This window comes from Bombus vosnesenskii, unplaced genomic scaffold, assembly GCF_011952255.1.
Source record: "Bombus vosnesenskii isolate JDL3184/JDL3185 unplaced genomic scaffold, Bvos_JDL3184-5_v1.1 scf7180000013308, whole genome shotgun sequence".
Lineage (NCBI taxonomy): Eukaryota > Metazoa > Arthropoda > Insecta > Hymenoptera > Apidae > Bombus > Bombus vosnesenskii.
The window spans coordinates 1,002,456-1,016,066 of record NW_022882957.1 but is presented as its reverse complement, the minus strand read 5'-3'; the positions used below and the strand labels follow the sequence as shown (position 1 = coordinate 1,016,066).

The 13,611-nt window shown below is 39.1% G+C and overlaps 1 protein-coding gene across 4 annotated transcripts in view; it reads left to right on the top strand.

Moving 5' to 3' along the window:
- Positions 1–13,611, top strand: part of LOC117234763 (tyrosine-protein phosphatase 99A-like) — a 420,704-nt gene that overhangs the window by 373,846 nt on the left and 33,247 nt on the right. For all 4 annotated transcript variants that reach the window (XM_033496276.1, XM_033496275.1, XM_033496277.1 and 1 more), the window contains exon 4: positions 4,843–5,024. In XM_033496276.1, coding sequence (XP_033352167.1) covers positions 4,843–5,024 — 182 coding nt within the window. The remainder of the gene's footprint in view (positions 1–4,842; positions 5,025–13,611) is intronic.

Here is a 13,611-nt window from a genome sequence, read left to right as displayed (position 1 = left end):
AAAGAAATTCGCAATTTATCGGCAGGTAAAGTTAGATCGTCCCATTCTGTTCCCTCGAAAAAACGGGGAAATTCTTCCATTTTGCAGTCCCTTTTATCGTTATTTCTATTAAAATTCTCGTACGCGGCATTCGGCGTTTTTCATTCCGCGGATTGCGGTGAACGGCAAACAAAGCGAAATCTCTGTTCAATCTTCGATCGCGAATAATTCATTTCAACACAGGGAAAGATAGATTTTCACTGGCCTCGATGTTTCATACATAAAATGCGTGTCACAGGACGACGACCCCAGCAGTGGCAGCCGTATGATATAGAAATTCATTTGGTCGTATTACACGATGTGATGTTTCGATCGGTTCGAAATCCACAACAAGCATCTAATACCGTAGCTGTTCACGGTATACAATTTTCCGCTCGCATGAGCGTACGTTCAATGGCCAATCATGGTATTACGCTGGTCGAAAACGGCCGGGGATTCCGACTTTTTCGAGGGGAGACAGATATCGGTCACTTTTAATATCGACGTCTGTCGTTGAAAGGTTTCTCTGTCGTTGAAGCTGTTCTAACGGTTCGATGCACTACCTGTCAGTCAATGGCTCAGAGGAAGTGAGAACGAGATAGATAGATAGATAGATAGATAGACAGACAGAGAGAGAGAGAGAGAGAGAAAGAGAGAGAGTGCGTGAAAGAAAACTGATGAAGAAAAAAAAGCTCTCTGAAATCGATGGAATCAAACAGGTTGCAGAGGCCGGTTTCACGTCGCGTCTCGTCGAGTCGTCGTTATGATAATCACGCTCGAAGCCCAGTCACGGTGTTATTTTCGCCCGCGGTACATAACCTGCACACGAAGTTTCCGCACACGCAATGTCGAGTCGCGCGACACGATTCTCGTAAAGACCGGACAGCTCGATAACTCTGGATTGCGGAGAAATAACGCAATACCTACTATAATATCGATTCCTGTTTTGCGACCGTTGCAAATCTGGATTTAGCCGAGTAATTCCAACGAAACGTTACTCCTGCCCCTGTTCCCCTCTCTATCGTTTCCTATTTCTCTTTTTTTCCCTCTCTCGTTTGAAATAAAATCGACAACTTGATTCCCGATTGAGATCAAAGGGGCAAAAAGAAGGGGAGAAAAAAAGGGACGAAGAGATATTCACCAGAGTAGTTTCTCTTTCTATTCGGATGGCAATGGATATTGTAAAAGTTCTGCGACCAAGCTCGAATCGAAAGAGTATTTGCAAGATAATTCTACTGATCATGCCCACATAACACGATAGAGAAATTGTCACACAAACTATGGAAACTTGAATCCGTTCCTAGGAAAGACGAATGCCCTCTGTCTCATACGACGATATTTCCCTCTTATGGACGGTGGTCGTTGATCGAAAAGTTAGAGGAGGACGATTTATTTTGGGGGCACGGGGAAGGCCACGCTGGGAACGAGCGACGAATCAAAATTTCTGATACGATGACTCGTTTCTTGAGAAACGCCGTCCGTATCCCTTCGAGGGTAAAACTTTTCGTCGGCTGGGAAAGCAGAGAGTTTGGCAGAACTGAACGGGCGAACTGTCGTTTTCAGTGGCGGCGGACACAGACTTTCAAAATGAAACGAATTCCGAGTTTTCAAGTTTGCGTGATCTTTTTTCACGAATTCGTCCCACTCCGCTCAGTTCGTACACGAGACGGGAAGAACAGTTGACTTATCGAATTTCCATTTTTCCTTTGCCGAGACAACTAGACTGCGATAGATTCGAAATCGATACACAGTCGTGCCGGTAAACGCGGATCTAATAACGAGCGGATGGGAGGGTGAGTCGAAGGGGAAAATAGTCGGGGTGAATTTAAATCGACGCGGGTACAACGATATCGATTTCGCCCGCGTTGGAAAAGCCAGTGAATGATCGTGTCCCGAGCGTGACCAAAATTGAAATGATCTGCTTGTACAAACGATAAGCAAATCGAAGAGCCGAATAAACGATGAGCAAGTGACGTTAATTGGAAACGAGTTATCGGCTTTATTTTCGCGCCGTTCCCGCGGGAATCGTCACGTTGCGGGATTGGAAATAATTTTTATACGCGATTTCTCATCTCTCTGTGTCCCGCTGATTTTTGGAGTTAGAGAGGCGAATCGAACGACTCGCGACATGTAAAACGAGCGAAGGGATTGTGCTGCAAAAAAAAAAAATGTAAAAATAACCCATGTATTATCCCATTTTCCTCGCTGCTCCTCTCCGCGTCTACTGTTTTGAGAAACAACTTTTAAACATAACAGATAGTTGAACGTATTGCCAAATAAATCTATTGTAAAAACATCAGGTTCTCGATTCAACCGTTTAAACAATTTACCTGTGCCAGCCGACAAAATCATTGAATATTTTTCTTGCGAACAATACCAAAAACACATGCATCAAATTGTATGACGTAATAAAGTTTTATAAATCGCTGGAATAACGATTAAAACGGCAATAATTAAAATGGAGCGATCGTGCTGTTATATTTGTATTACATTTTATACTGATCATCTTTATCATTGACTATACGTAATTTTTGTCAGTGATTAATTCTGGCGAATTTCGCGTTATTTACGGAACTGAAATTAAAGAATTTATTTAAGTATCAGAAGAGAGGATTTCAAATAAAAAGAGAAACACATTTCCGTCTGTTAATTTTAACATTTGCGTTACGTATTACAAAAATAATATGGACTTTCAACATTTATTACCTTTATAGATTTTTAAGAAGAATGATCGGTAAAAAGAAAACAAATTAGTTAAATATATTTGTTTGTACATTTTACTTTTATATTGTTATATTATTATTGTTACTTTTATTGTTACTTTTATATTATATTGTCAGTAACAGTAAAGGCAAGATATTAATGGCAACGAATTGTTAGTGGCGCCAAATCGCAAATGTCAATCACATCGAGATGTCAACAATATTGAACTGTCAATGTTGTTGACCTCTTCACGTATTTTTTTAATCAGTTTTGATATTTCATTAATGACTAGGAATGTTAGAAATTCTCATTATAGCTTTCTGTGCAATGTTCGATAAACCGTATTCAGAATTACCGGAAATGTAAATACACCGTGAAACTAATACGTTGTTTCATCGACCGTATTCAATGATCATGTTTCTGAAATAAACGCGGTACCAGTTTCAATTACTAAATCCAAATTGGAACCATATATCGCGTTACATAGACGAGAAAAACGATCGGGCTAAATGGCTAAAAAACATAATTTTGTGACCCAACAAACCAAGAATAAAAATGAGTTGAGAGGAATGAAACGCATGCACCACTTGGAAATTTTCATTGACAACAAGCTAGGAAAAAGAAAATAAATTTACAAAATCTATTAAAATATCAGTCGAGTAATTTACTTCCATTATAACCGGGAATGAACAGAATGGAACCAAGCGATGCTTAAAAATTCTACAGTTTCAAATGGCTTGTCGAACCGAAACCGAGTTTCGACGAAGAATAGAAAAAAAAAAAAAGAAAAGAAACGCCATTGCTCGTTATGAAATTCGCAGTACACGTTTTTTGAAGAAACTCAGATTCGGGGAAAAATGTACAGGTTATATAGTGGTTTCAATTAGGGCAATTAGGACATCGTGTATCACAAGGAACGCAAGAACGAACCAACTGAAATATCCAGTATTCTTCAACAGAATAACGAATTAATTAAATTGGTTTTCCGAAATGTGAGGTGGACGTAAAATGTTTCCGTTTTATATTTTGGACGTCAAATGTACTGATACCAAAGACTTGAAAATCCAAGCGAATTTAACTTATTCTTCTCAAACGTGAACATGACAGCGTTGAATAATTTACCATTAATACTAGCAATTTTGATATTTAGAGTTTTTCGATTTTCTTGGAAAAGAAGCAGCAATCGATATCTAATCGATAGGTAATTCGTATCGAATATAGCGTTACCATTTAGAATTTAGAAGCCAACGAATCTCGCTGCCGGCAAAAAACCGACTCGGCCCAACGGAAACTGTGGCAATTACTCGAGAGCACGGTTGCCAGAGAACTTTCCGAAACGGGTCGTGGGACAATTAATGGATGGTATTAATTAGGGATAAAGGAGATGGGGGAGGAGCAGAATCGCGTATAACGTACGAGAGAGTAAAATCTCGCAGCAGAGGCGGGCGTGTTGCGTCTTCGACCACTCATTACTCTACGTCGAACGATGTTTCCGTCATCGGAACTTAGGTAGGTAGAACCGGTGGATCGTAGCAAAACGGTATTGTTTGTTCACAGCGAGCCGACACGGGGCCATTAATTAATCGCGCGCGCAGTCCACGCAGTCGATTTACATCCGATCCAAGCACGTTACATCCGGATCGTCAGCGATCCGTCGCTACCATTAATTTCTAAATACAATCGTCGGTTTCTCGTTGACGATCCATTGAATTCTAATCAACCGCGAAACGTGCAACGTTTGCCATGACATGTTACGATATTTCGCATGATCGGAGTACTGTCTCGTAATTCGCCCGTATATATAATGAGAAATATTTTATTTTTACAGCCTGTGCTTTCAACCCTTAAGGGATGTATTCATAGGGTATAGACGTACGATGACACGGACAGTTTTTGAAATCGTTTATTTTCCGAATCTATCGGAATAAAAGGAATATTTTTAGCACAGCGTACCCGCTTCGCTAACGGCAGAATATTTCGAACTTTCGCACACGCGTGCAATTACTCCATAAACAAAACCGTGAGAGCGAACAAAAGCTTCCGAAGCGACAGCTTTTCCCCTCAAATCATCGCTCATATTTACACGGACCGTACTAACGACTAACGGGCGATTGTTTTCAGAACGGGAGTAGGTGGAGCATGGAACGCAACAGAAGAAATCATAACGCCAAGCAACGATACCACCTATAACATCGAGAACCTGCAACCATTTACCGTCTACAGCTTTCGTGTATCGGCAGTGAACGCCATGGGACGGAGCAAACCCAGCGAGGAGACTTTCCACTCCGTCACCCTTCGAGAACGTATGTTTTTCTGTATATCTATACCTCTACCGTGAACTACTATTAATCTTCCGTCTTGAACGCCCTCGATTGGTCACAAACTTGCTCCTAGCTAAGCTTCGATCGTGTATCGCGGGAGTGAGAATTCGTGTGGATGACGAGTGATCGAGAATTAGCGAATGTTTATGCCAGGATATTTGTCGTGAGTTTTAGTTTACTTGAAAAATTTTAGAAGATTTACGTGGCAAGAATGTCTATTGTGCTCGTGAGATTTTAACGCTTAATCTGTCACTTTTACGTTGACGTAGATTTATTACGAGTGCAATCTATTGTTTTCGCTGTTTCTCTACGCAATATTAGTTTTATTTAAAAATTTCGAACTTAAAAGTATATAAGTCTTATGGATGTTATAACGTAATATTATAAGAAAGTTATAAAGACAATAGATATGCAGATCGTACTCGTTAGCTTACGTTTCATGTATGTTTAACTTATTCATTAAATTCCTTAGCCTTTTTCATTCTGCACGTACTAATATCTATTACCTTTTAATATTGTCTTTAAAGGAAATTCCATTAATGCAATAACGTTTAATATACATTTATTTCGCATTAAAAGTAATCCACTCAGAAATTACGTACAATCAAGTTTAGGTATTTTATCACTGCAACGCACAGCTTCGCGTTTAAACTGCCGGCGGCAGACGAACTTAAGTTTTCGTGTGAAGCTTCAAATGGGTTAACTGTTAAAATTGCGATGTAATTGAGAAACGAGTCGAAGAGTTGAGAGTTTCGATCCTGAGGAAATCGAATCGGCTAGAGATTGTCCCCGTTCGAATCTCGAATCCATTTTTCATTATTTCATATTTTCGAGTGAAAATCTATCTAAAACTTCAACGTTTCTACAGTATCTTATCCTAACGTTATAACCAAAGATTGCTTCCTTTTTATTCACTCAACGTCATCTCCCCTCTCTTTTCCTCGAATACTCATCGCCAATTCCTTGACCAACTCCCTATAACTTCTCGAAAGACATTGAGAACGATATTAGCCGAAAACATCAGAGGGAATGATAATAGACATAAAATTCCACGAAAGATGCCCGGTGGAACGAGTCCCTTCGGGGCAATGTTCAGGCTCGCGGGAATAAACGTTCCGAATCCAACGGAGGGTAGAAACTCTGGAACTCTAGCGCTATACATATAAAGAAAAGGGGTTGGAAGAACAAGACTAGAAGGAGGGAGAAGAGCGAGAAGAATGATTTGCACGGCCGGTTTTCCGCGGCTAGGCATCGTCACGAGACTGGCGTAGCCAACTAAGGAGGCGCTAATTGCAGCACCGGAAGGAGCAGTGTATAGTCGCGCTTAACTCGAGCAGTCCAGCTTTCCTCTTTCTCCGTTGAACCGTCCTTTGGCTCATTGGTTCGTCTTCGTCTCACGTCCAAGGCAGAAAATAGGTTGAACAGACGGGCGCGTCGGCTAAGCCCTATAAATTCTGTCAACGCCGCCGGGATTGGTCGACGCCTGCTGTATGTATACCCACGACGCTCGACAAACTTTGTATCGCGACTATGTTGACAACGACGACGACGACGACGATGACTGTGACAAAGGCACCGATAGTTAGCGCGCGCCTGCCCTCCAGACCTGAATTCCCATGCGTATCGCCATGGCAATTAGCGCGTTAGACTGTGGATGTCTCGCTGATGGGATTAGCTGTACGAGATTTTCCCCACTGAATATTTGATACCGGGTCGGAAACGGATGCTTTAGTTTAATATACATAGAATTTCTTAGCTAGTCTTCTTACAGCTTCGTTGCTCGGGGCAGGAAGTTGTGGGGAAAAAGAGAAGGGTGAATCCGTCCTTCGATTGCTGGCGAAGAATGGAGGAGCAGGACAATGAGAGCACGTGGTTTTAGTATGCGTGGAATTTCTTAGTAACTGGTCGTCGAATTAGGATCACCTAAAGTTTTTAATATTTTTCAATTTTTTAATATTTACAATTAAAGGGCGTAAGCGAATTTTAGATAGAAAGAAAGACAAAGCAAGAGTATTGCTTCCCATGTTTTTCCTCGTCTTTCGTACGACAAGTTCTAGGGAATTAAAGTTAAAGTATCGCCTGCACAAGTGATCTCAACTGTGGCTGCAAATATCTACAGCGATATGTACATATGTGAGTCGTGTTAATTGTTTATCTATGAGAATAAGAGAATGGCTTTCGATCAGAGGAATGTCTATGATGAATATAAATTTTAGAGATTTCAGATTTTTATAAGAAATTTAAAATAGCGACATTTTGGTGCCTGATTCTGGTTCGGTGGTCAGAGAGTATACCACGGAATAACAATCAAAAATTAGTTTGACTTCCACAGAACTGTATATACAGTTCCCTTTCTCTATTGTTTCGAATTTGTTAATTAATGCACGATGAATTTCGTAACTATTGATACCGCACCAGCTAACATTAGTAAATAACACCTGTGGCTAGAGTTTCAGCCATCGCAATTTTAGCTTGTTCAGCGTGCATTTGCTTTGAGAAAATTGAAATAGCTTTACCAAATGGACGCGCTCACTTGCATGACGACTATTCGGAGCGATGTTTATACTGCTTCCGTAAAACGTGGATTCCAGCACAAACGTTGTGCTTACCGTAGCCTATAGTAATTCATACAAATATTTGAACATTTAGTATTAGAAAATTTTCTGTATTATGTGTGTTATGCGAAACTTATAGAAATTTTCCTAATAGAGTAGCGAAATACGACTATCGTGATTATATTAATATTTGGAACTAATGTGAAATGTGTATATGTATCGAATTTATAATACGTTTGTTGTATGTAGTTAAAAATTAGTATACAGAAACCACAACGGAAAACCGTAATACGTCACATTTTTTGCTTTTCATACGAGGACGATTTTAAAATCCAGTAGCTGTTATGCGATCTCATATCGCCAATCTATCTTTATATTAGATTCGGTTGTGGCATTCTTTTGAGAAGTATGTACATCAAAAATATTGATTTCTCAAAATTATTGATGATTATTAAAACCAGAAAGTTAACAAAATTGTATTTATTATATTGCTTTTTTGCAATCTTCGTGTAGCCATCCTAAACCATGTTTAAATAGTATTTTTGTCATCTTCTAAATACACTAAATACCTGTAGCTTCTGTTTACAAATTTCTTTCTAAATTTACCAATGTATACATAATAATCGGATCTTATTATGATACTAATGAAATTTCGATATGTTTAATATAACACATGTTTTACATCCATAAAATTAAATGTTCCAATGCTTTTCGTAAGTCACTGTGTGTTTTTCATTTTCTTAAAAAACAAGATAAATGTTACGCGCTCGTAATTCATGTATGTCACAGACTAACACGGTGATAATTAATACGTCGACGATTTATTAATATGGAAAATTAATTTAACGCATGGATGAAACGATCGGAAGTATTGATCTCCAGGTCATCTGGGTCAGAACGGAAAAACTCCCTCGATTTTCCACGGGTTTCGAAAATTACATTTAACAACTCGTCAATATAATGGCATTAATTATTAATATCATATTTCTCCGCAAACAATATCTAAACACACGAATTAATTAAACCGCCAGGGCTGAATGATTTCACGGAAAATTCAACGTGTGATATTTAAACAACATGTATCCCGGGCAAATATCGAGTTACAATGAGCCATCGATTGATATATCGTATTACTCGAGTAATTCGTTTAGTTGGCTACGAACAATTCCAACAAAAAAATGCGATTAACACGTCAAATCTTCGAGACTCGATTGCCGAAAGCAATTTATTGTATTATCAGTCGATCGTAACACTACTAGGAAAAAACTGGAAAGAAACAAAAACTAAGCAAACGTTCATAATTTCAGATTCATTTATGCATACGAATACAATGCGTACCGTACAAAAACATGGATAAAAGGATAATTAAATATGGTTTTAAAAATGTTTCTGCGCGTTATTCTCGTATTTAATCTTTTCATATTACCCTTTCTGTATTGCTTATTCATGGTTCTTTTTTATTCCTAAATTTTGTAAAAATCTTTTGGTAAATATGCGTAATCCCTGATTTAAAATAGAACAGATATGAATCAGAGAAACAAAGAACAAAATCCGAGAGATAAAATAAAATTTAAAAGAAATATAAAACAGTCTTTTGAAATACTGTAACTGAAAGCAGAATGGTAGGAAGTATGAAATGAGCTTATAAAACAATTATGTATTCAACAAAGAAAAGGAGATTATATAAAATATTAACTTCAAATTACTTTTATGGTAGTTACACATTGTTTAATTAAATATTTTTTAAGAAAGTAAACGATCTTGCTTCCGTATATAGTATTTTAATAGTGTACTAAATCGTATCGTAATACTGAAATTCACCGCGTAATTGTAACGCAAACTGCGTCTTTCACGACAAAATGCGACACATTTTTGCTTTTCACATATTGCATCGAATTAACGCCTGATACGAGACATATCTACGTTAGAATGTCAATATACCGGTATTGGTAATATGCTCGCTGTTCAAATAGCTTAATTAACGAAGCAATAACCGCACGTTTAATAAACCGGTTTACTGAAACAGATTAACGACGAAGACTAGTTCTGCATACCTATTAATTTCTGCGTGCTATAAAACGTTCTACGATTCATCGAATATTTCTATACAGATGAATTACAAAGATCAACAAGCGACAATAATTAATTAATTGAATCTCGTAAGAAAACTGTTTTTTCTACTTCCACGCCATAAAAATCAAACCTCGGTCAAGATATATAAAAATCACAGATGAAAAACACGATACGATATATTTCCCATTATTTGTAGAAAAGTAATTTTCGATACATCGTTAACCAATTTCTATGTTCAAATTATCTCATTGTTCGTTTTTTGATATTAAACATGCATTTCATCAGCTTCCTGAACATCTAAAAATACAAATAACGTTACAGTAGATTTGCGCAGAGTTGCAGGAAAATCAGAAAATCAACGGAAATTGGGTTATCATATTTTTCTCACGCGATTTTCATCCACAGAAATACTTTACTGCGAATACTGCAGACATACTTGAAAAAATTGTCATTTCAATAGCGCTCGAACGTTAATCCTGTAACGAAAGTAGACCTGTGCGCGTTAAAACCGATCGTCAAATGTCCGAAATCAATTAAAATCAGGCCACGGGACACGCATTAAGCTCGATGGAAAAAATCGCGACGTGTTCACCGACCTGACAAATACGGGCGAAAATGGACACCAGGCATCGAAATCTAGCCGGCAATGTTTTTGATGCTCCATCGAATCGAATCGAATCGAAACACAGGAGTCGCGTCGCGAACTATTGCCTGCAGCGGAATAGGGAGAGACACGCGAAATCGGTGCTATTAAATACATAAACTGGCGTACACAGCCAGAGGCACGTTCATTATGGTAGCACGTGAGGAAGGAATAATTATCTGGTAATCAAGGCTGGCCCGCATAGGCGATCACGCGAATTCGTGTCAATAACTGATTTAAATACCAGGGAACATGAGTCGACGCCAATATGAATCCATGCGTGAGCACCATATTAACAAAGCCATCATCCTAGAAACGAGGATTGGTGACCAAGAGAAAAAGAGAGAAACGAACAGAAACGTTACGAGTTGTTAAATCGAACGCCATTATATTCGTTTCGCGATATTGTACACCCCAGATCCGGTTTTTGTTTTTCGTTGTGCTTCTCCTGCTGTGTGTTTTCCGATACTCGCGACCGGAAGCGACGTTTAAGCGCCGTTTTCACTGGAACAGTTAAAAATAACATTGCGCGATCGAGCAAAACATTGACGCAGTGAAAATTTCGACGTTAAAAAAGGAAAATTCCATGTTCAGAAAATTCTAGTCGGATAGTAAATAGCCAGAGTCGATGAAGTTATTTTCCTCGTCACTTCGTTGTGGATACGTGTCCATGTCAGATCGGTCAGGTTTGTTAGACTCTTCGATTGGAGAAATCGTATACGGTGACATAGCGAAGGAAAAAAAATTAAAACATGCAATTTATCACAGGATTGTTTATGCTTTATATATCAATATGATTATTTCCAATGTATTTCTAAAACGTTTAACTCATACAAATCTGGAATTTGTTGATGGCTTAGTGTTTATGATTTATTTTCTTATTTTTATGATTTCATGTAGGTACACGGGTGTATGTAATATTTGTAACATCGTATTTTATATTTTTCTACTTTTTCTTTCGTATCGAAAGTGACAATAAACTTTGTTTAACAACTAATTTAACAATGTTACCTTTAACAACGCATGCTTTAATCCATCAAGAAAATTCGTACAGTCAGCGTTTTTACGATCATGTTTCAAACTTGAATGAAATATATGTGAACTTTTGCGATTGGCTTATGTTTCGTAAAAGAAACTTAGTTCAACTGCTTCGTACCATAATTCAAGCTCCTTGGATTCGTACATTCAGCCAAACATAGTTCGTACGAGTAATTCAAAACCGTAATTCGATCGGTTGTTTCGCTCAAATGCTCAAATCACTACGAACTACGAACGATGTGACATCCTATCTGAAGATCGATGAAGTCTTTCGAAGTAGAGGTGAACACGCGTTTGAAACAGGATGACAAACCTTTGCTCGATGGCGAGCGACGAGTAATACGTCAATCGTGACAGCATGTTTTTCTCGCGATGAGACGAATGAATTTTTCAGAAACGCCCGATCCAAGGAGAAATCTTTGACGTCGAACTGCGAAAAAGCAACTGACATTGTGTCGCTATGAAGTTCCAGATATGGATTTTAATAAATAGATATGTAAATACAATACACCCGCGCTATTTCATTCACTCAATGAGATTCGACTATCAAATTTTACAGTACTTCGATGTATCCTTGATAGGTATAACATTACCGGAATAGATACATATTCCTGAATAATTAAACTGATTAATAATTAATTAGTCGGAGGACACTGGACACAAAGCAATTATTTGTAAGCCTGGAGGCAGAAAATGACGATCGTTCGTCGTGTCGAACTGTCGAATATTGTGCGTAAACGTAGAAATGTTATACGGGAAAATTAATTTCGAAAATGCGTTGATGGCTGAACCGCAGGATGGTCGATAGAGGATTAGTAAAATGATAGCACATCAACGAGGAATGTCTAGTATACAGTCGAGTTTACGTTTTATTTTGCAAACATAGATATATTACCATCCATACATCAACGGGTAGGTGAAGTACCTAGGCTAGATGGCAATAATTGTGTTGCGATAACGAGATAATGACAGTTATCGGGGTAATAAACGGGTAATTAATAGAAGGCCGTGTATTTAATACCGTCAATACGAGACACGCGAGCGTCGATGAGCGATAAAGGCTAATAAACAGAGAGATCGAAAGGGATGATGAAACGCGAGTCGACTCGAATGAAAGCGGCGTCGAAATCAGCGCACCGCTGTACGTTAATGTTGGCGTCTTATCACGCGACTCGTTATTCAACCTAGTTTCCCTTAAGAACTCCGGATAACTGTATTTATGTTTACCTGTTTCTTTTTTTAATAACATTTCTACGAGTTTACCGGAAGCTTCTTTGATCTTTGCAACCCGGAGCTAACTCCAATCTCTCCGCGCAAATAGATATGCCTTCAGAGAATAATTAATTTTACAGCCGGTAAACGTTCTGCCTCTTTGCAGTTGTTAATGAGATGCTACGAAACTTTCTCTTTTTTTCATCTCTCTCTCTCTCTCTCTCTTTCTCTCTATCTCTATCTCTCTCTGCCTCTTTGCACCCCTTGCCCATTTAACCTGGCGTGCAAGTAGCATCAAGCGTTATGCAAAACCGTATTCTCGATTCTTTGGCGATAAATATCTGAATTAGGTATTTCCCGTATCTAAGACACTTTACGGGAGCTACTCTACTTTATTGTAACTTTGACCCACATTGCGGAGAACGAACTCCACCAAATTACTTCTACCCCTTGGTCCCGTTTCTAAACTGTTTCTCTATATTTTAACCGCCATGACCGTTCTCCAGAACGAAGCAAATGAAATTGAATCGACGCGCACACGATTAGCAGATAATGCGCCAACATAGGGTTCGTGGGCGGAATTTATTGCCAGCATATTCTAATTCGCGATACTAATTGGCCGGTGTATGCGTGTCTGTATATGTTATACCGTACATATGGACAAGGCAGGCAATAGCGAGTGTGCGATGCCACGTCGCTGGTGGTGTACAGGAATCCACGGGTGGCTTAAATGAAACGCTGCCCTTTCTCTGTCTCCGTCTCTCTTTCTAGCCACCCTCGCACTGTCCCTCTGCTCTCTGTCTCACCCAGATCAATAGGGCACCAACGAAACTTCTCCTACCACTTTAGCCCCGAACCAATACCTACGTATACCGACTCTCGTTCCTGTTTCCGGAGGTCGTTCGCCTGTCCCCCATAAATATATGGCGTAACAGAGCCACCAATTAGCCATCGGGACAGCCGTGTCGGGGTATATACGCCCCCGGTCCTGTGCGGATCGGGGTAAGTTCATTCGGGGCACGGTACGGTGGTGCGCGCGAAAATTGGA